The 24,517-nt window shown below is 43.3% G+C and overlaps 1 protein-coding gene across 1 annotated transcript; it reads left to right on the top strand.

Annotated features, from left to right (window-relative positions):
- Window positions 1-21,026: 21,026 nt before the first annotated feature.
- GPR19 (G protein-coupled receptor 19) lies at window positions 21,027-22,295 on the top strand. Its single transcript, XM_090041122.1, has one exon. The coding sequence runs from the start codon at window positions 21,027-21,029 to the stop codon at window positions 22,272-22,274; it is 1,248 nt and encodes a 415-aa protein (XP_089897248.1). The 3' UTR covers window positions 22,275-22,295.
- The last annotated feature ends 2,222 nt before the right edge of the window (window positions 22,296-24,517 follow it).

Below are 24,517 nucleotides of genomic sequence, written 5' to 3'. Positions count from 1 at the left end.
CCTCCTGCCAAGCGGGGTGGAAAGAGGAGGCATGGGGTTTGCTGGCAGCTGCCTTGCTTGGCATTGACTTAGCTGCTCTGGGGAGGAGGTGGGGGCTGGGAATCCAGCCCTCCCTGTCCCCTGGAGCAGCCAGGTCAACACGGTATGGACCTGCCTGCTCTGAGGAGTGAGCAGGGGCTGAAAATCCAGCCCTGGCTTGTTTCCTAGAGCAGCCAGCTCCACCCAGCATGAAGCTGGCTGCTCTAGGGGACATGCAAGGGCTGAATTCCTAGCCCCCGCTCACTCCCCAGAGCAGCCAGCTGGATTCCCCACTGCACAGAGTTGACTGCTCTAGGGGACAAGCAAGAGCTGGAATCCCAGACCCCACTTACTCCCCAGAGCAACCAGCTCGGTGCAGGGAGCAGGGACAGAGGCAAAGAACTCCCCAGTCCTGGCTCTGATCAGCTTCCAGCTCCTCGGGGGAGCTGGGGAGCTGAGCAGCACCAGAATCAGGGACAGAGAGCTCCCTGTCCTCAGTGGCCCCCTGCTAGCTGGGCTGACTAGGAGCAAATTTGCTCATGGCCAGTATCTTCATGTATTTTACTGCACGGTGTCTACTGCAATTAGTTTACTACCTGTATTTAAAGGTAGTAGCTAAGTGCTCAGTGGACTGATTTATTGTGCAGTAAATGTGAGCACATGTAGACAGTGATGCTTTACTGTGTCATAGACTAATCTACTGCACAGTAAAGCATCTTGTATAGGCACACTCACTGAAATCAGAATTTGGCATAGAGAAGCTAAAATGGGCTTGTCCAAAGCTGCACCTCAGATCAATGGCAGCGATAAGAATAGCACTCAGGACTGCATGGTCTCACTCCCCTGCTCTAATCCTTAAGCCAGGAGGGAACTGTGTCAAAATCAAAGGCCTATCCTGAGCCTAAACCACACAAGAGAGGGATATGTCTAGTATCATATCCAGCAACCTTTGGCTCCTCACCTTGAAGGGCCAGGAACTCATTGGTAGCTGGGTTGAACATGGGTGGCCTTCAAGACTGAAGGTCTATACCAAGGCTCAAACTCATGCCTTAATCACTCAGCAGAGTGGTGGGAGACATATTCTGGCCCCAGTGAATTCCATCAAAAAGCTTCATGAAGGGCCAAGTCATTGTCCCATTCTTACTGCACAACAAAGTAGCTTTCCTACTGTCTGGCTCTACAGATACCTCCACTATATCTGTTGGCTGACAAGCCAGTTACATAACATTAAGAACATCTTCATGATAATGGTCCAAAATGTAGGAGACATGACATACTGTATGAAATGCTAACTACAAATAGAAATATATCTAGTCATATGTAATTTATTTCCTCATGGTGCCTCACTGAAAATAAACCCAAGTGCTTTAGACATATCATGGCTTTTTGTATCTTGTCAGGTACCTTTTGGGAGACCTGATGTCTGTTTTTATCACTGAACTCATTGACAAAAATAAAGGAGTTTATCAGTTGGGAATGTGACAGGTGCCAAGGAAAGGAACATGAAATTTATTTCAGGCCCTACAGTAATGAATGCCTAATTCAAAACAGATCCACTCCTAGCAAGAAAGGCTTTGCATTGCCAAGAGAGTTACAAAATAATCAGCAGCAAATGTGGCTCTGGGAACAGACTGTGAAATAGTTGATGTGCAAGAGCATAAGTCATTCAAGACAAATTTGTTCAAGTATATGATTATGTCCTGTATAGGGTAAATGATCTCAGAATAATAAGAAGAACCATTGCAGTTTCAGCCTCGTTGAAAATACTGAATAAGGCTCATGGCCTCAGCAATCTTCCAGCATGAATACAATTCAAATAATGTCACTGAGATTTTATAAAAGAGTGGATTATGTTATGACTAATATTTGTAACTATGCAGGTCTCCTGATCACAGCCTGCAGACAAAGTATGTGCTTCAGAGCATAAAACTGTCACCAGAGCTGGCCAGGAAAGAAGTCTCTACCCCCAAAATATAAAACAATCTAGTTACTTAATTAAAAGGCAAACATGATGCCTTCTTCCAAAGTGCTGTTCCTTATTTATTTATTCATTTACTAATCATTTCTTAAGCACTTGGAGAAAAAGGTGGTTAGGAACAGACAGCATGGGCAACCAAGGGCAACTCATGCCTGACTAACATGACTGCCTTCTATGACAGGGTGACTGGCTCTGTGGATGTGGGAAGACTAGGTGACAAGATATACCTTGACTTTAGCAAGGCTTTTAATAGTCTCCCACAACATTGTCACAAGCAAGCTGAGGAAGTATGGGTTGAATGAATGGTCTGCAAGGTGGATAGAGAACTGGCTGGATCATTGGGCTCAGAGCATGATAATCAGCGGCTCAATTTCTAGTTGGCAGCTGGTATCAAGTGGAGTGCCCAAGGGTTCAGTGCTGGGGCTGATTTTGTTCAATATCTTCATCAATGATCTGGAAGATGGGATAGAGTGCACCTTCAACAAGTCTGCAGTTGACACCAAGATGTGAGGAGTAATAGATACACTCAGGGGTAGGGCTAGGATTCAGAGAGACCTTGACAGATTAGAGGATTCGACCACAAGAAATCTCATGAGGTTCAACAAAGACAAATGCAAAGTCCTGCATGTTGGATAAAATAATCCTATGCTGGGGACTGACTGACAGGCTGGGGACTGACTGGCTAAGCAGTAGCACTACAGAAAAGGACCTGGGGGTTACAGTGGACAATAAGCTGAATATGAGACAACAGTTCGTCCTTGTTGCAAAGAAGGCTAACAGCATACTGGGCTGCATTAGTAGGGTTGTTGCCAGCAGATCAAGAGGAGTGATTCTTCCCTTCTATTTGGCACTGGTGAGGCTGCATCTGGAGTACTGTGTCCAGTTTTGGGCCCCCCACTATAGAAAGGATGTGGACAAGTTGGAGAGAGTCCATCAGGGAACAATGAAAATGGTTAGGGGGCTGGGGCACATGAATTCTGAGGAGAGGTTGAGGGACCTGGACTTATTTAGTCTGGGAAAGAGAAGACTGAGAGGGGATTTAATAGCAACTTTCAACTACCTGAAGGGTGGTAATAGAAAGGATGGAGCTAGACTGTTATCAGTGTTAGCAGATGACAGAACAAAGAGCAACAGTCTCAAGTTGCAGCAACAGAAGTTTAAGTTAGATATTAGGAAGAATTTTCTCACTAGGAGGGTAGTAAAACACTGGAATGGGGTACCCAGAGAGGTTGTGGAATTTCTGTCCTTGGAGGTTTTTAAGACCCAGATAGACAAAGCCTTGGCTGGGATTACATAATTGGGGATTGTCCTGCTTTGAGCAGGGTGTTGAACTAGATGACCTCCTGAGGTCCCTTCCAGCCCTAATTTTCTGTGATTCAGTGATTCTATGATTAGTCAGGACCAAAGACTGCATTCCTGAACTGATGGATCATCAGTGTGATGCAGTCCAACAGTTCCCAGGCTCTTATGGAAAAGTCTAATACAACAAACACCTGGTAACAAAAGTCCTTCCCCTGTTTCCTCCCTCAGCCTCCACTTTGGAAGATAAGCTTGAAATGAAGGTGCAGCATGATTTTATCTCTACACAAATACAGGAAAACTGTGTGATAGAGATGCAGGGGGAAACAGCAAACAGGGGTAATAGGTCCCTGAAAGTGCAAAAGGTTATGAAATGAAACTGGCAAGTGGTCAACCTGCGATCGATATCCAGTTTTGTAAACTGTGCAAAGACAGATGGGGGCTGTTTTTAAGAATCCCTCACAATTTGTGCCTGCAATTTTGCAGAATCTTAAGAACATGCCAGTACTGATAGAGGTAGAAAATAATTGTGGGACTCACCCAAAAGCACGCACAACTGCAAAACTGTGCCTACCTTTATGTGCACTCAGACAATGGCATATTGAATTGAGGTCTCCTTCAAAATCAGACCCCAGTGTCACACAGGCTCCCACACAAGCATTCTCCATCTGCACCACACACACACACACACACACACACACACACACACACACAGTTGGACTGGCTGCAACAGAATAATTAACAGCAAAATTTGATACAACCTGAACTGTATGTAACAAACTGCAGCTAAGGCACCAGGCACTATTCTCTTCTACTCGTGGCTGAATCCTGCTCATTTGATTGGAGTTGTTAGACTAGGGCTGTCCAGGCACTGTCCCCCACCATGGCTACTGCTGCTGCAAGGATCTCCAAATCCTATTCCCTCTTCCAGCTTCTGCTGCCTGCACTCACATCTGGGTGGGGTGGCCATGGGGGTCTGAAAGAGACCACTACAGCCAGTACACCACGGAAGCCTGCTCAGAAGTTGGACAGCCTTGTATTAAAGCATGGCCAAATTTAATTTTTGGTTCATTCTCCCTTTTTTCCTGTGAAGGGGTGGTAGTTACTAGTACATCATTGAAGTCAATGGAACTGGATACCTTTAACTCTTTGCCTCAGGTAAACTCCTCTCTGGATAAACAGTATGGATAACAACTAGTTATCCATGTATGACAGGTTCATAAGTCCGTGAGCCTTCTATGGCATTCACTGTGTTTTGTGCTGTAGAAGCTGCCTGAACCAAGCAGTAGATGTATAGCTAGGCCTGGCACACTTATGAACATTTCAAGCCTTAAATCATTGTGATTATAATACCTGCATGGTATTTGTGCATGACTTTTGCAAAAACACCATCACCACCAGGTACCTTGAAGGATGGCACCCAATGCATGGCTGTAAAGCTGTTTTGGAATTAGCAGACAAAATTAACATATCATCATGAATTTGTTACCAGTAGAAGCACCAGGAGGGCCTGGCAGAGTCATATAGTACATGAATCTGCACTGTACAGTTTGCACACATAGACATGCTGATGAAAAGCAAACTGAGTTTGTAAGGCTCTTGAAGCTCTTGCCATGGTCATCTCTTGGGAAAAAGAGACTGCTAATTAGGACACACCATGCTACACTGGGTGGGAACTCAGTATTGTTGATATACCTCAGAGATGTCATTAACTTAATGATAATATTTCCATTCAATTTAAACAATTAAAAGTCACCTTTCGAGGAATACCACAGAGTAGAAAAATGGAGCAATTTTTTTACACAGGCCAATAGAATAAAATAATATAAATTAAATAGTCTCAATAAACTCAATAAAACCCTACTTTAAATGTGATTCCCAATATCTCTGTTATACTGTTCTGTAAGCCACATTCTAATGTACAGTAACAGAAGAGATACAATAGTATTATGCCCATCATATAAAATATATTAATTCTTCTTTTTCTGTGAAAATTGTTCTCAGAATGCATTCCTCCCCTCCCCCCATGTAGTGTAAACAATCAAGGCATATTTGTATTTCCCTATTTAAAAATAGAAAGAATGCAAACATTAAGGATTTTATTCTCCCCTGTCCACCCTACATTACCACAGCTAGTCATCAGCTGAATTACTGGTCCAAACTATCAGGGTATATGGTATTAATGTAGTTATGGCACCTGCTCCAAAATTATGAGTTTCAGTCTCTATCACGGGGATCAACAACCCCCCATAAGAATACCGGGGCGTAACATATGAGGTCATTTTGCTCAGCATGCCACAGCTAACCCAGGCTCTGGTCAGCTGCCACCAGCCACGGAGTCCAGGTTGCTCACGGAAGGCAGTGAGGAACCTGCAAGCCCTGCTGCAAGCAGCCCAAGCTCCATGGCAGACAGCAGCTGCCCAAAGCCTGGGCCAGCTTTGGCAGGCAGCCAGGAGGCTGCAAACGGTATACCAGGCTCTGGAGCCCAGGCCTGGCTCTGCGGCAGTGATGGCTATACATGTACCTCAGGGTGCACAGCAGTGAAGGGACCAGGGTTGCACTGTCTCAGGCCCCTTCCCTTCTACACACCACAAGGCATGTGTACAGCAGCCACTACCATGGAGCCCAGGATGCTCATAGAAGGGGGCAGGCAGGCTGCAAACAGCTGCACCAGGGTCTGGAGCCCAGCCTGGCTCCATGGTCACTGGCAGCTGCACACACACCTTGGTACACACAGCAAGGAAGGAGCTGTGTGCAGTGCAGCCCTGGCCCATTTTCTGCCATGCTCCCCAAGGTGCACATGCAACCACTGCTGGCAACAAGCTAGGCCAGGGCTCCAGACCCCAGTGTAGCTGCTTGCAGACTTGTGGCTGCCTAGTGTGAGAAGCCACAGTGGATGAACAGAAGCCTACCCAGAGCACAGGCTGCTTGCAGCAGGCAACCACAAGGCTGCAAGTGGGTGCACCAGGGTCCAGAGCCCCAGTCCAGCTCATTGCTGGTAGCGGCTGCAGGCATGCCTCAGAGAGTATGGCAGAAAAGAGGCCAGGGCTGCACTACCAAGACAAAGATTGGGCCCCTAGTACCATTCTTGCTGTCTGTCCCTGGCATGCCAGCATCTTTAAAACATTGTGGGATTTTTTGGCACTCAGCCCAAAAATGTTGCCAACCTCTGCTCTATCTGGACTCACACAGAAGGCTGCCCCTGCCAATATAGCTATAGCTAATCATTCAGGCTGGGAAATATATGGCAGCTGGCCACATCAATCCCTTGCATGCCCTTGCTTGCAGGAACTGACCCACCTTAACCAAGCTAGCTCAATGGTCCACCTAGGCTCCAGCAAGTCAGAGGTTCTCAAACTTTTAGATTCAAGGCACTCTTCAGCAAACTCAGAAAGACCACAACAGGGTAGGACAGTTGTAACACAATGGGTTCCTATTTGAAATCTCTGGGTTCCTCTTGTGAATCACATTTGCATCGTCTAATAGTGCAAACATTGCATGGCACTCCACAACACCCTTGAAAGGATCTCAAGACTTCCATGGTGCCACAGCACCCTGGTTGATAATCACTGAACTAAGTTATAAGATGCAGTATCTGAAATGGAGGTTGGCTAAGGAGAAAAATACTATATTTTACCTGTATTTTGGTAGTGCCCAATTTATCCCCACCAACTATTTCCCAATGGAATGAGCCCCATTCATTGTTGTGCTTTGAAAGCAGGTGGTGAGAAGACTTTCCTTCCCCTGTTTATAATTCAAGGAGAAATACACCAATATGATTGAAGATAGCGAGCAAAAAGAATAAAATGATTGCACCCCTATTTCACTTTATATTTCATCTGATAGTCTGAAATGTTACAAGAAGTTTCATTAGAACACAACGTTATAACTCCATAGGGCATATTTGGCAATATGCACACACATATCACATTATATTGGTAACAACATCTAACGTATTCCAGAAGCAAGAAAACTTTGGAGTCCCTAGCCACACCAAAGAGAAAGCCTTTATACTTTAAAATATTCCTTTAGCCAGTTGTCTTGACAGGAGCACTGAAAGAAGGAAAGAACTCTGTCTCCAACCAAACACCTGCAAGTAAAAGTCACATATAATTTTAACCACAAACTGAACCATTTTTAATGCAGGTAATACTGAAGGGGCAGCTTTATTAGGGATGGGTCTTATACATAGGTTGGAGAAATTAGTTTATGGTGAATGAAGAATGGACTCCAGGGGCGCATCCAGATGAGCATGCATGTGTATTTCCCTGGGGACAAATAGCAGCAGCACGTAGTTGTGCCACTACTACTTGTACCCAGGGAACACCTGTGCACATCTACTCTAGTGCACAGCAGGTTGACCCCGGTGGGGAAGGAGGGGCTGGGGCCAGCACTTGGATTGGCCCCAGCAGCCTTACCTGGTATCCTGGGAGCCTCCTGGGGCTCCAGCAGCAGCGATCTGGTATGTGCAACCTGGCCAGCAGCTGGAGTGTGGCTCCAGCTGGCCAGGCTCCAGTTTTGGGTGGCACATGCTGCCACCATGTGCACCACTCTATTCAGATCACAGTGTGTGCAGTCTGTGGTGCTGCAGATGGTGTGCAACACCACACTCCACACATGCATATTCATCCAAACGCACCCCAGGTATCCAGTGTTGGGCCACTAATCCTTAGTCAGAATATCACTGGGACTATTCATGAGTGAAGTTCACCCCTTTCTCTCTGAATGGAACAAGGCCTGTGCCCGAGCCAGTCTCATTTTGGGGCACCATGGGGGAATAATGGGATGAATACATTTTTTGATTCCCGGGTAGGAAGAGGCACAGAATATTATGAGATATGCAAACGTGTTGACTCTGCATGTGTGAACTAAAATTACTTTCTTTTGAATCTGCTAATGCCAGTGTATATATAGTTTTACTTTATCTTTACAATATATTCTGTGCCTGCCAGTCTAGCAGGCTGCAGCACTCTTTCCCATACTTGTGGTTAGAGTCATTTATTTATGAACGCCTTGGACAAACACAAAAAAATGCCTTCAAATCTGGTGAAGGAAACTTCCCCCCAGAATTTACAGCTGTGTAGCACTAACATGGAAAACAACATCTATCCACTAGCTGATTAATAATGAATGAAGAGGTATTGCTGATTGTGACAGTCAAAGCTGCCCACTATCTGTAGTTTTGTAGGGGCATTTTATAGTCATATAGCCATACATACCTATTTTGACAATAGCACCTGTAGCATTGGCTAATGGGCAATGAAAAGCCACACACCACAATTTCCTTGGTTATGAATTTTCTTGTTTCAGGATAGAAGCTGCCCGCACAGGCATCCCTTCAGCAGATGAAAGGCGGGAAAAACTCCAAACACAATCAAAATTATGTATTCTTCCCTTAAAGTCACAGCAACATATTTTACACAGGCAACAGTGGCTTGTGGCAAACATTTGTCATTATCTGCACATGAGGATTTAGGAAAGGGCAATAATTTCTTTATCCTGCTGCAAGGAGGGCACTAGAGAGTGAACAGAAGGCAGATGGTGTCTGTGCAATGCCTTCTGCTAAAGAAAAGGTGCCATGTAGCAGCAAGGTAGATTAGAGTGTGGGCTGAACCATGGATTTCTGATATTTTAAAAGGAATGTAACTAACTATATATTAACAACAGGATAAAATGAAGAAATTCTACTCAGAGGATGCTAATTAAATATTCCCCCTTGCCTCCTTCCTCATTCATTCTCTCCATTTCTTTCAATTGCCAGGGTCCCATGGTGACCATCACTGAAGGCAATCATCCTCTTTAACAAAAAGCACAGCACCATAGCAACCAGGACGTCAGCAGCACTGCTAGCTAGACACAGCAGGAACAGCTTCAGGTTTCCATACGAGGGTGGCCCCTAATTGGGTTTGGAGGCAAATGGGGTGGGCAGGGAAAGAATGCCACAAAATTGAAATTTGAGCTATAAAATGATGGGGACGCTCTCCAGTACAATTGGAGGTGAGTGGGTTAAAGACTCCAGCTCTGAAGAACCTACAGAAAAGGCTACACTGCATTTTCATCTAGTAACTGCATTGCCTTGAAAACTGACAGAGAAACAGAAGCTAATAAAATCATCACATCACCAGTGTGACAATGGCTGTTGAATATATGCACAAATGATCAGCCAGGCAGGCAGTGTGCTGCTCTCCGTGGTGCTGAACTTCTTTCAAGAACCGAAACATTTTTGCCTTGGATTTAAAAGCAGACTGCAGAGAAATTAGCATTTGCTGCTGCAGAAGAAGACTTTTCTCCTTTCTCTGTTTTTGTCTCCTAATGATCATGGAAACCAGAGGCTGGCAGTAGGACACTGGCAAGCAGATGAGTATCCCAATCACTTGGCAGTCTCAAGATCAGCCAAGGGCAGAATCTCATCCATGACTGCTGCCAATTTGCTTGAAAGGCAGGGTGAGAGGGAAGGAGGAGGAACCAGATTGCTAGATTCTGGGGGGAAAAATAGCCACATGATCCATTCCCCATGTGATGTATTCCAGGAGCTCAGAAAGCAAAGGGTGCCAACAAGCCAGCCCAGCAAAACGTCATCCTTTCTCCATCAAAGGAAAGAGACAAGCACAAATATTGCACCCTCCCCGAGAGACAGATTAATATATCTAGGCAGAGGCAGCTACTGAGCCAATATGAACATGCTTTGCAGTTTCCAGTATGAGTGGTGCCCTCCCAACAGCACTGTTAAGTGGGATTACTAATAAGAAAAAAGAACCAGGAGTGCACCTCTGGGATTATGGTTGGAAACAGGTATGTAGATTGTTGCGTACTGAACATTGAACAATGTCATGGTTAAAGGAGAGAGCTCTCCTTTTGAATATGTAAAAGGTATTCTTTTTCATTTCTTCTTTTCTTTTGTCAGAGTTTTGCTATCCTATCTTTAAAGCCTGCATGGGCTTTAACAAGAGGGTTGATGCACTGGGTCAGGAGCTCTCTGTGGCTTGAATTTCAACCAATTATACTGAGAACAGAACAAAGCGCACAGTGCAGAATAAAGCCACCACAGGGAATGATTGATGGAAACATAAACGCTCAGCATTTTTTAAAGTCAGGTTACTTATTTATAGTTCTTTAAAAAACTGATATGATCCAGTTCAACAGGAGGAGAAATGACTTGTATGTAGATGAAGCAAAAAAATCTGTTTTTCCTTTCGCTCATTAACATTCTTATATCCAAGAGCTGCTTTTCTCCCTTTGCTGTTGCTTTAAAACTTGCTTTTGGATTTCTCTGTCATTTGTTGGTTATTCTTCTCCTTTCCCTGAAAATAGTAACAATTTATCTCTCTGGTCTGTGATGGGACACTGGATGGAGCTATTTAGAAAAGCCTTACAGAGTTGAACACCTGTGCGTACCTGCAGCCAATTGAGTGAGTGAGTTTGTTGTTCTAATTCAGGATCATGGTCCCTAAGAATGCATAGCAATAGTTTTAGTTTATCCATCTGGCTTTTGGCACATTGATTCTCCAGTGTTGTGGAAAGGAAGCATTCCCTTCTGCTAGCAAAAAGGCATATATGGTTTGTAGTATTACTGATTCTTCCAGAGATTTGCAGAAATAGAAATTTGAAGGCATACTTCTGAGGCCATGGGAAGGCACCTATGTAAGTGATCCCATTTTCAGCAGTCCTGGTACAACCAAGCAGCTCCCATCAAAGTAAATGTAACCTGTTGGGTACATAGCATTTTTACAAAGCTAATCTTTTATTCAGGCACCCATATGGATTGGCCAGCCAGGTTATTCACTCAATTTAAATATCTTGGACTTTTAGACATTTAGCAAGTCACTAGGTTTCTCCATGCCTCAGGTTCCTTGCTTATTAACTCTTTCTTTCCCTCCCTCCCCCCACCCAAGAGCTCCCATTCACCAGGTAGGAGACATAAACCTGAACAGGAGTGGGAGGTGGAAGGGAGGGTGCAATGAGCACTATAAACTGTAACTCCCACCAATCCCTGCACAACTGGGCTTATACAGCAGCAGTCCCCTATCCTTAGCAGCCTCTCACTTTTAGTAAGTTGTCATCAAAAATTCATTCATAATGTATAAATGTATTATTTAAAAACCACTAGAAATTACAGTAGGAAAAAAGCCCTGACCTAACAGCATTTTGGTAACTTAATGTGAGTTTTTGTATTGGTGATGATAAACAACCAAATTCCAGGCTGATGCAAACAATCATAGCTTCATTGTCCTCAATGGAATTATACCTATTCATACCAGTAGAGCATATGGTGTCCATGTCTCACTCATTTCAGATTGCAGAAGATGACTATGAAATGTAATATGTGCAACATATTGATATTTTACATAGAAAGTGCCATTCTGTACAGGAACAGTAGCCCATCCAGTCTAGTTTTGTGTCTCCAGCCATAAATAGATAGCATCCAACTCTTTCAGAGCAAGATGCAAGAACAGTGGTGTAACAACAGCTGGGCAACAGGGGCAGCTGCTCTGGGACTTTAGAGAGGGTGGAAAAAATGGCTGTCACTGACAGCCTGTCACTGCAGCCACTTGATTGTGGCAGCTGCCCCAGCCACATCGCTACACCTCTGTACAAAAAACCCTGCAGGAGAGGTGAATCACAAAAAAAAAACTGCAGGAAAGGTTCCCCAAATCCTCAACTTAATTTCAAAATATCTCTCCAGACAAAAGCTTCTCCTCTTGCACTGTATAAAGCTGTCTGGAAAAAAACAGCAAGCTCAGTTTCAATCTCACTTATGCCAATACAACTGTATTGACTCCAGTTAATTTACTCACAATTTACACTATAAAGACTGAGATCAGAATTAGCTCCATTTTATTTAATAAATTGAACTTATTCAGTTTTAGATCCAAAGAATTTTAGATGGAAAGACTGGACTTATTATTTCATATCTGCCTTGCTATATTATATGTGAGAAATGACAGGTTTTTGGCAATACCTTTAATTGGACCAACCATAAAGGTGGAAGAAATGTTAGACAAACTTTCAAGCAAAAAGTGCTTTCCTCAGGTCATTGCAACCCTACTACTTGCTATCCTATACTGTAGTGTCAAGAGCTAGAAAAATAAAAGATTTTTTGTGGGGGCAGGGGAAGAAAAATGCAATGCTTGGAATAGCTGCTTGATGCATTATCTTTTATATTAGTATAGCACAGACACTTGATAAAATTAAAAATATAGAGATTTGGACTCTACTAACTGCATGGCACACAAGGGAATCAGACAAGGTCCAAAAGGAGTCCACAGGCTGTACTAGCACCGGCTTGAAACTATATCTTTCAAAGAATCGCAGTTTTTATTTTAAAAGCCAGTCCCTACCTGCTATGGGTTCAAAAATACGAACCGTGTGACTAATGCAGAGAGGAGCCAGCAAAGTTCCTGGAACAACAGCGGTAAGGGGCATGACCTTCTGTGTTCAACTCAGGTTTAACTCAGAGGTCCAGTGATAATCTGAGTGTCAGTGCTGTTAACCATTTCATTCAGAAAGAAGAGGGAAGAGCATAGACCTGTACAACTGACTATGAGTGATGTTTCATTTGGATGCTATAGGTGGATGGCTTTTAGGAAATACCACCACTTGTAGTGCCTGAGGGATGAAAAAGGTTCCAGGAGCAAATCCAGCCCATCCTTCAGAGTAGGAATCCCTTCTCAAGAGCTGAGCTCTGTGCAGGGTGTAAGCAGTATAGGCACAGCCCACCACTATCTGACACAGCCCTGTTTCAAGACAGTTGCATTCATTCTTTGAACTCACTGAGGGATGTAGTTTGCTGCTAGAAGGCTGATTCCTGCTTATACTTTACACTCTCTGGCAGTATAAGGAACCCTAAAATTTAGTGTAAATGTAACTTACAGATACTTTACATTTCTTTACACTACCAGAAATAAGTCTAAAGCAGGCTTAGGGTGAAGTTAAACCTTATAATTAGACCATAAGTTACAACACACTGTGGGCATTTACACACTAAGGGTTAATACCATTTCTTGCCTGCACAGCTCAGATTTGCCAGTAGAGAGCTGGCAAGCAGGGATATGGCTAGAAGCCAAGACACCTGTACTCTAACCCTGCTCTAGATGGAGAGGGGGTATTGGGAGCAGCGCATCCTCGGATGATGATGTGCTGCAAAGTGCTCATTTTATCTCCATGAATCAGAATGAAGTTACTAACATGAACTGGGTAACATGGCCCAGAGTTAATCCTCACCTGAAGTAACATAAATTTGAGATGCTAAGAGGACTCTTTAGCATGAGTTAACAAGCTTTAACATGCAGATGCTCATGTTTTAAGTGCCCTTCGTGGGTCTAAGTGTAAATGTAACTTCATCTTAAGTGTTAAATAGAAAAGCCTAGGCATTTACACCAATCTAAAAACAAACACACAAAGAGAAAAACTGTCAATCTACCACAGGATCTCTGGGCTCTGCCATCCCTCTGCTTATCCTCCAGCCAATACAGAAGGTCCTGTTGATCACAATGGCTCTGATTCTATTAAGAACATTCAGTAAATGTCTTCAAATAATTTCCCATTTTGATGCAGCAAGTTGTTTCTATGGTTCATACGATTGGCAACAAGTCCACACAAAATATACCATTACTCAGCACATTAGGTTAGTTTGGACTTAATTTCACATAGCTCCTACCATAAACATCTTATCTTCTGTATGAATAAGCTATGTTATATGTCTCATGACACCTGAAGATCCACTTATCATCTTGGTATTTTTGACAACATAAATATGCATACAGAGTTGCATTTCATTACAGAAATTATTCTTAGGTGCTAAATAAAGCCCCCAGGTTTTAAATGGAGCTTTAATAAGATCCTCCACACAGTGTGTGTGTGTATGTGTAGTGAGGGAGGGAGGGAAGGAGAGAGAGAGAGTGTGTGTGTGTGGTCATAGGGTGAGTCCCACAGACACACCCCATCATACACATGCACCTACACCCCTCCTTGCAATGCCATACATGGAGAACCCCACACCCATACTCTGTCATACAACCCAGCCACTCTTGCCCCCACATAACACCCCCCACAAACTCCATACCTACTCACACCCCTCACCTGCATGCTTCCTCAGCCTACACTCACACCCCCACACCCTCTCCCGCACCCACATACCCACACCTAACAGCCCCGCACAAATCTATCCCCATGACCCCCAATCCCCCACAATATACAAAAGTAAGACTTAATTTTAAGCTGTTCTTTAATCACCTATGTACACTACACAAACACATGTAAATCAAAATTATTTTTAAATCAAATTAATTAATACTGTAGATGTTCAATTTTTAGAATATAATTTAGGATTTTTCTGGGTCTGAGATGGCAAAACCCCTTGCTGAAAGGAGTACTCCTGGGGGCAAGGGGAGGTACTTCTGGTGGCAAAGGTTGAGAGTTAGGGCATGGGACTTCTGGTCCCAAGATGGTTACCAGGGGGCAGGGCTACCCATGTAGCACTTGACAGCTTGCCAAAACTCAGTAAGTGGCCCTCCAGCCAAAGCAATTGCCTGCTCCTGCATCTAATGCTACAGTTCTTAGGAAATCAAGGAAATCACTCCCAACATGTGTCTGGGTAACAGAGGAAAATTTGCCGCTTTGATGTCTTCTGCTGGCCAATTTTGGTGCATCCAAAGCAGTTGTGTATGTCCAACTAGGAAAGTAAGCTGAAGAAATGGGATTTAATAGGGTGGGAACAGCCCACAATATTTGTTAGTCCTACCACCGTCTGCTTGTATGGCCACTGTTCTTTTATTGACCACATTTTAAAAAATTTGCTCAAGACTATGTAACCTAAACACTCATACACAGTATCCAGGCAACAACAACAAAAATTTCCAGCAGGGCAGAGAAGTCTGAAATAATGTGGCTGCACTGGCTATTTTAGGAGAATCACCTGTGTGTGATATCAAGAAGCTGACTGGATGGATATTGTCATTTCTGATGTTCAAAAAGCTATTATTTCAAAATAATTTATTCAGATGTTTGGGTACCTGAAGGAAGGAAAACCCCCCCAGGTATTTCATGCTCAAAAAAGAGGAAATAGTGGAAACGGTCTATAAATAAGACCCCTGATGGATTGAAGGAGGAATCTTCATTAACAGCCAGCACAGTAAAAAAGCAGACCATGGACACTACTATGTTTCTGGAGTAAATCCTATTTTTGATTACTTATGTGGTCTTTTCTATATTCCAGTCACTTTATAGCCAAGCTTTTCAAAACTGATTAAGGATTCAGGGCTGTCTTTGCCCTTTGTCCTGTGGTCCACACCACCAAAACATAAACCCCTTGCAACTGAAAAAGTAGCATGTTCATTTTTGGGGCCAGCTCCTCTGGCTAAAACTTTGCCCTTTGCAATTAGCTGTTCTTGACATTTATATCTTGCTGTAATGGGAGTAGTAGGGGGAGAGGGGAAAGACAGAAAAACAGAGAAGCTTAATGATGAAGAAAATATTCAAGTCACTATGGCTATTTCCAGCCACTCCACATAAAAAAAATCTTGGTTTATGCTATAGTAATATCCTTACCCAGCAAATATGCTTAACATAATTATTGGACATTGAGTATATGCCTAGCATTTATTAAAATTAGTCTGGTCTCCTGCTCTAATGACCTCATCCTTCAGTAAGCTAATTCTTTACAAGCAAGTCTAAAACATACTGATCTGTATTGTCAGTCCAGCTTACATTGCAACCTGTTTTACATTAAATGGCAACTGGATAAAATATAGACAGAGGTTGAGAGGAAGGCCAGAGACCTAAATCTTCACAATCCCAAGGCTACAGTCATAGCTCCTCCTGAGTCCTCTCTCTCACTTGTATTCTAGAATAAGAGCTGCCACAGAGGGAAGTGATCAGGAATGCTATATCAAGAATGATCAGGAATGTTATATCTATCCTAGACTAGCTACCTGCATAGGCAGACCCTAATAGGTGACTGTCCAACTGCATTGTATGTAACTGTACAGAATACATCTGCTACTATATGATCATGACACAGATCATATCCAATGTAACATTGCTTCTATCATTTTACTTGGGAGATAATTGGGTACTACCGTTGCCCTTCCTGGCAGCAGCCACTCACACCAGAATTAGTTGCATTGCATTGGTGATGTGTGCTGCAAAATGTCAGGTCCTTCCAGACAGTAAGTATTATAGTAATTTTATGTTTGGCAATTTTTGTTGGTCAGGGAGCAGCCACAAATATAGGGTCCACACCAAAAGTTTCCAGCTCCATTTGGGGGAATAAGAATTAATGGATCCTGGCACTTGTTCAATTTGCTTTTCTCCTTTCCCACCTACAAAGCAATTTCTTGCTATTCTCCAGTCTTTGAGGACACCTATCAGACAGTTTTTTGTGTCTTGGGCCAAACAGCTCTTCCTTCTCTGCTGCGCCTACTGGTGAAGTCCTGCTTAATCCTACTCATTTAAAAGGTGCATCCATGACTACACCACATTTGGTTGTAAACAGCTTCTTTGTAATAGTGGTACTTCATGTATCAATGCAGAAAGCAACAGAGTTGCCTGCTGTGTGAATATCAGGACCCAGAATGTTTAGGGATGACACAGCACTGGATTGGATATGCTCTCTTGATGGCTTTTGCCCAAACAGATGTTTCTGACATATTTGGCTCACTAGGGAGATAAGATAAGAGTGGTTTTCATAGACAGAGAATTTTTTAAGGCCAGAAAGAATAATTAAGTCGCCTGGTTTGACCTCTTGGGTAACAACAAACTACAGAATTTCATTTCTCTTGTATTAAGCCCAATATCTTGCACAGTTAGTTGCTAGGCACAGTTGAACGTAGCACTTTTGGGCAAAGAGGAAGGGGAAAGGATATTAGTCTGAAGCATTCTTCTTCAGCTGGTTAACTAGATCCCACTTTGTAGCATTATCCTATTACAGTTTATACTAACATGCAATTTAGTGGGCTGTGCTGCCAGTGCTTATCGCTGCTCTGCCAGGAAAAAGTGGGCAAAAAATAGCCAATATTGCTGCCAAAGGGATTTTCCCTCCAGCCTGGGAGGATGCTCTAAGGGTGTAAATCCACTATAGCGGTTCCTTCATTTCTCACTTTGACTAGGGTAAATGGTGGAGCTGCTGCTGCGTTGGGTGCTGGGGATTCCTGGTTAAGCAACTGGCAGCTCAGGAAATGCAAACGTATAAAGGACCCCATCCTGAGATGTGACTTGATCCCACAGAGCCATCTTGGCCATTGTGTCAATGGCTAATCAGAAAATTATGTGCACCATAGCTGAAGGTGTTGTAGATTTTAACAGTCCAACAGACAATATAGGCCTTTTTTGATGGCACCTTGTCCAGAGCTGCCTCCTTAACACTGCAACATATGCAATCAAAAGCCTTTTGAATGTCTTAATTTCAGTCAAATGGTCCTCAACCTGAGCTGAAATATTGTCATTCCCTGAACTAGCCAGGAGACGTCAAGTGACTTTTGGCTTGTGTCAGTGACTCCAGAAATGCCTGTCTCCCTTCAAGATCCATATGGAATCAGTGCCCCAACAAAGCAGTAGGGGTACTGCAATGCTGATGTTGCCACTTTCCTTGTGAAATATGAAATCCAGGCCGTGGCCACTTAATGTCATAAAATATTTCAGGGCTCTTTTTTTCAGGATTATCTGTTTTGGCATGGTGCCTTTAGCTAAATCCCAAATTGGACAATTTAATTCTGTCCAGCTAAACTTTACCCCTTTGTTTTAGCTACAGAAGTCATGATCTATTCCCTCCTGAAAAGGTGTGCTCTGTAACTAGCAGAGAATAACTGCTGTGGCTTGATCCCAGAAATGGCTCCATTTCCAAGGCATGGTGTAGGGATAGGGGTGCAGGAGGGGTTCAGCCCCCTGCAATGCATCTGGGCCTCCAGGCAAATGAAAAAATCTATCTGCAAAAGTAAGCAGTTATTATTAAGTTCAATTTTATACTTAGCATTGAAGGTTGAACCATGACCATTGCAACAATGCTCAGTATAGCTTTGTGAATGACTGGCAGCCCAACCCTGCAAAATGCTGGGCACCCTCCCATCCTGGTATTTTCAATACAATTCTACAGCATTCAACCCCTCACAGTATCAAGCCCCCTCTGCAAATCTAATCCACCCTCTTCATTAAGGCACTTAGGCAGGGGTTTGCTATGAAGTGGGGAAAATATGAGGTCTGCCTAGCTCTAGCAGAACTCAGAAAGATGCTTGAGAGAAAGGGCAACAAGTCACTGACATGGATGAATTCTGATACTGAAGTCAAATGCAGACTATTCTAATGATCAGTTCAGGCAACTATAAACTGGTGGGCTGATTTCTAATATAGACTCTAAAACACAGAAAATCATTTATCACAGCTCAAAACCAGACACCGCTTTTCTATTTTTTCCCAGTTTGAAATAGCTGTCAGCTACTCAAGAAATCTCAGGTTTTCAGTGATTATATTCTATGTGCAACAGCTGACTGCACCAGCCAGTAACCCAGTCATATACATACAGGATTTTCCAGCGGAGACAAGCATATTCTCCACTCACTCTCTTTTTCCTAAGCAGAGTCACGACATACAATTGAGGATGGAGTGCTGGTCTGGGCAGTGCTCCAGAAATGTCAGGTGTGTGTTTTGATAAGCAGAATGCAGATCCCTGAAAAGGTCAGTGCACATCTTTAGGATTTCATTCAAATGCCATGTGTGACTACACATATTACCCTCCCTCACAGCTCTCAGCTGGATAGCCTGCCTCATTAGTTCTAGCTGCAAAAATTCACATGTCCTACTTTGGAGTCCCTGATTATACTCAAAATATCAGCCTTCATGCACAGTGCTCTCATAACACACAGTACTCAAAGATGCCTACATTTCCTACTGAATAAAAAGGAGTAAGCAAAATCAAAGGAAGGATACTATGAGCAAGAGACAAAGCATGTCTCTCTTGCTGCCCCTAAACACATTTTCCTCCTATTCCTCCTTTTTCTCTTATTCTTCCATACATACAAAGGTCCTATGGCTGGTTACAGAACTATTTTCAACTCCCATTTGTGTTGCCAGATCATCCTCAAGTAAGATGACTGAGGGAAGAAGAAGAACTAGGGGCAGGAACTTGGTGAAGGTAGGCGAGGCCAGGGTGTCCAGGTGGTCTCTTCAAGTACCATTGACTCCAGTTGCTGAAGAATGTAGTGTAGCCCAATATTTGATCACTGTCAGTTTCTCACCCAGACTGTCCTCCATTTATTAACCCTATTTATAGTCTCAGGCTCTTTCCCCAGTACCACTCACTATCTCAGCACATCACCCAGCCATACACATCCCTATTTCTCCTGTCACTCACAGTACTCCATTTACTCTCCTTCAGGAGTAAAAGGTAGAATCATCTGTTCCTCTCCCAAAGGGGAGTGGAAGCAATAGGAATCTTCTCCCTTAAGTCTTTACAGGAAGCAGAAGCATCTCCTCAGCCAAGGAGAGTGGAAAGAGGAGTCTTTTCTCCCTGACCCCTGAAAGGGATCTAGGTAACCAGCCCTATACAGGCCCTGGCAGATCAGCATTTATACCTCGTGTTCTCTTTTACCCCTCCCTAAACATGCTATGAAACAAAAAAATCAATTCAGACACTTCTGGATGCTATTCGCACAACTCTGCAAACTGCAGTTTAAAAAATGCTAGCAAGAAGGAGTGGGCTGGGCAGCCTACAGCCAAGGGAGTTAGGAGGAGTGAGTCTATGGACGGTTTATGAACAAAATACCAAGTGTGGAGCATTCAGCATTTGTTGTGTTTACTAGCCACTGTCTCCTCTGTGATGGTCTCATTACTGTAGCTTTCTAGGCACTCAGGTCCAAACTTCAATCCCATTGACATTAGCATAGCAAAGCTCCTATTGGTTTTACTGATAGTAGGATTATGGCCTATAATATACTGATTAGGGAAGATTTAGGACACAATGAGAAAACATAATGTAACTTCCCCCATCTTTGAATATCAGAAATGACTCCTTGTAATCCAGGCCATAAAACCCTTACCATCTGTGCATCATAAAGTCTAGCTCACCAGTAGGGTCATTTAGAAATATCTCACCTAATCAATACCCAACCAGAACAGTGATTTCAGGCACTGATTGCCTTGATCTTTACCTATGTCACACTAGATCTGGGAGGGGAAAGGCCAGGGGAGGAAGTATTGTTCATGTTTAGTTGGTTTTGTTTTTTGAAGACTGCCATATTTGGCTTAACTACAGTCTTTGGGCTTGATGTAAGCTGAAAATTAAAGGCCTCTACAGGCTAATCTGCACCCCAGTGGTGTGTCCTGACCAAGATGGACCTAAATATACCCTGGCCGTGCCCCAACCACCCAGGCCCGTACCCCAGTGTGGCAGTCCTAGACTCATCCCTAGCAGCTATTCTCAAGCACACCAAAGAATACAGGCTCAAGAGCTGCCTCAAGAGGTACACCTGCAGAAACCTTTGTCAGCAAATGTAAGGTTCAGAACATGCCTGCATTTACGGGGAGCAGGGTGTGTTCAGACCCAGCCTGGCCAAGACGTACCATCACCACAGTGTAGTCAAGCCCTGAGAGGCAGGAGGTCAGGTGAGATTATCAAATGATTCTTTTTGGATTTAAATTTCTCTGACAGAAAATAAATTCAAACTAAGTTTTCCCCCTGTGCACTTTTCAGCAATAATCTTCCTGCTTCTCTTTCTGCAGAACTTGAGCAGAAAACATGACTATGGTGTTGGCCCATGGTATGGATAACAACAAAGCTGCTTTTGTTCTCCCTACATTATTGCTACCACTGCAGAATATCAGCTACACTGAAACCTCCACGCCTCTGGCAAGCCATGAAATGAGAGATTCATCCAAGGAGCACAGGCCAGAGAGGAACAATACAGTTTTGCATTATGAACTGAGGCCAGGGGAAATAGTAGCTGCCAGCCTAGTTTTTGGAGCACTGTGGCTGTTTTCTGTCTTTGGGAACTCCCTGGTTTGCTTAGTGATCCACAGGAGCAGGAGGACTCAGTCTACCACCAACTACTTTGTGGTCTCCATGGCTTGTGCTGACCTTCTCATTACTGTGGCAAGTGCTCCATTTGCACTGCTCCAGTTCACCTCTGGCAGGTGGATGCTTGGAAACGTTATGTGCAAGCTAGTGAGATATTTTCAGTACCTCACCCCTGGAGTACAGATCTACGTGCTGCTCTCTATCTGCGTAGATAGGTTCTACACAATTGTCTACCCATTAAGTTTCAAAGTATCCAGAGAAAAAGCCAAGAAAATGATTGCAGCATCTTGGGTCTTTGAGGCTGCTTTTGTATCCCCAGCTTTCTTTTTTTATGGCTCCAGCTGGGACAATCATTGCAACTTTTTTCTCCCTTATTCTTGGGATGGAACTATCTTCAGCATCATGCATCTCCTGGTGGGGTTTTTGATTCCTTCCATTCTCATCATCCTGTTTTACCAAAAGGTCATCAAGTACATTTGGAGAATAGGTACTGATGGCAGAACAGTCCGGAGGACCATGAATATTGTTCCAAGGACAAAAGTGAAAACCATCAAGATGTTCCTGATGTTGAATTTAGTGTTCCTATTGACCTGGCTCCCCTTTTATGTGGTGCAGCTGTGGCATCCCCAAGAGACAGACTGCAGAAAGAGTTCCTTGGTTTTCATGGCTATCACTTGGATATCCTTTAGTTCTTCAGCCTCCAAACCTACCTTGTACTCTGTGTATAATGCAAACTTCAGGAGGGGGATGAAAGAAACGTTCTGCATGTCCTCCATGAAATGCTACCGAAGCAACGCGTACACCATCACTACCAGTTCAAGGATAGCCAAAAAAAATTATGTTGGAATCTCAGAAATCCCAGTGCCGGCCAAAACAGTGACCAAAGATTCAATCTATGACTCATTTGACAGAGAAGCAAAGGAAAAAAAACTTGCTTGGCCTATCAATTCAAACCCACCAAATACATTTGTTTGATTGATTTAGTTGTTTTGAATAATTATTATGCACCACAAAATCAAAGATCTTTATCTCTTTTTTTGGAACAGATGTATATTTACATATTTTGGCATACAACTGTTAGGGAGAAAAAGATGCTTTATTTTATTAAATGCATTAATTTTGTTGTATACAGTATTTTTATTTAGTTACATTCTGCTTTTTGGAACAATTAGACTCATGGAACAATCTTTTAAAAAAATCTCACACTATCCGCATGTAAATGAAAGAAAAAACACTTTTTTCAACTGTATAATGGCCACTACATATAAAAATGTAAACCCACTGAGTCCACATTGGCTCCCTTTGTTACTACCCTGCTGAGGTGTTGGATTGTATCTTTTGAAATTAACTGCTCCACTTGAAGTTAATGATAAAACACCTTTCAGTGGGAACAGCAGCTCAAGCTGGGGCTGAATGTATTTGAATATCCCACCTGGTATCTGTCATGGTCTCCTGTAGAGGAACTCCCTTATCTTGTCACTTTTGTCTGACTTAACATTCATAAGGCTACACTGACACTGCAGTCAAATGTGGAGACGTGCCTGAGCTAGCTTTAGTCTAGCTGTTGCCTCACAGGTGTCACTACCGTGAAGACACTGAGTCCTCATTTCATAGGCATACCCTATGCTGATTCATCTTCACAACTGTCAGATTACAGCATCTGACTACACTTGCTGTAATCACACCCCTGACAGCAGTGTAGATGTAGCCCATGAAACATTTTTCCCTTCATCTTGAACAATGGCAGAAGTACAAAACTAAATCTGCAACTTACAAAGACTTACAAATGTACAAAGACTTTTCACACAAGTTCATTATAACTGATCATATGGATAAGGCAGAAGGCAGGGCCAGGTGATACCTGAGAGACTAAGGGGTTCAGAGAGACATGAGCTTTTGTAGGTGACAGCCTACTTTGTCAGATGCTATGAAAAGTTACGGGTAAGATTTCTATGGGTAAAATGAGGTTCTTTAAGATACGGACTCAGTCCTTATGTACCTCAGAGGAACCAGCATTTAAATTGAGGCTTTGAAAAAAAAGATAAAAGATGCGCACAGGAACTTGTGTCACATGTGTGAGCTCCGTGGGGTGGTGTGACAGGGTTTACACCCCCACATGACAAAGGAAGGCTGAGATAGGAACCAACCCCAAAGCAAATGATAAAAGAACAGCCTGGTCAGTTGAAAGGTGGAGCTTTCATGTTGAAAGGAGCTTTAGGCTGATACCTTGGAGGCAGAGCTGCCCAAAAGAGAGGGCATATGGAAGGAACATATGCAAGAGGAAGAGGAGAATTAGTGCTTTCCCTTCCACAGACAGGCTCTGTCTCTTTACCATGTCTCTGTGCAGCATCTTGCCTAGTAAGGCCCTGACCTAGTGGAGTCACTAGGTGCTACTATAAACCAAGTGATTATTAAAAAGACTCAACACCTAGCCTCAGGCACTCATGATATTTTCTGTAAGTGTTTTAAAACCAAATTCTACAACCCAGTAAAGTTTTACAAATGTGTGTTCCCTTTAAGGTACGACAAGAATTGTCCAAATACATCTAAGCCATCTTTCTTTTTCTCTCCCTTGATTCTCTGCCATCAAAGGCAATAGATATTGCCAAATAATATGATTACTAATAAGAACTGTCACATTTTTCACCAGCTTCTATTACTATTGTCAATGTAAAACCAGAGTAAGCTGGCATTCCCCTTTTGATCAAAACAGCCTCTTGGCTTATGTGCAGGGAGGAAGAACCATAGCTGTGCTCCTTATCTATCCCCAAGGATATAGTAGTCCCAGCAATGCAAAAACCCCACAGCATTGCATTCAGGGAGCATTTGCCATCACGTTTTAGCTGCTTGCTGGATAGGAGCACTGGAGAAGGGCTCCCTGGTTCCCCCTTCCCTGCTACGGCACCAACACAAGGACAGATGTTATATAATATGTACCTACTAGAATTGTTACAAGAAACAACTGGCACGTAGGCTTCACAATGGATAAACATGGCTCCTGCTTATCCTTCTGTAAATGCAAGGAACAGAAGATGTACGTTTGTCACAAAGCAACCAAGTAGTGCTCCTGGGACAAGCTGAAGTGAAAGAGCTGTGCCTCCCCAGAAAACAGGAAGAGGCTTTTTTTGCCTATAGCAGAGAAGGGGAGTGACAGTCCCTTGCTCTCTCTTCCATTAACCCCAGATTCAAATTAATGGTCATTCTGTTCCAGCATCTGG

This window comes from Crocodylus siamensis, chromosome 4 (assembly GCF_052110815.1).
Source record: "Crocodylus siamensis isolate JL-2025a chromosome 4, ASM5211081v1, whole genome shotgun sequence".
Classification (NCBI taxonomy): Eukaryota; Metazoa; Chordata; order Crocodylia; family Crocodylidae; genus Crocodylus; species Crocodylus siamensis.
The sequence above is the reverse complement of the archived record's forward strand: the minus strand, read 5'-3'. Positions and strand labels throughout refer to the sequence as shown.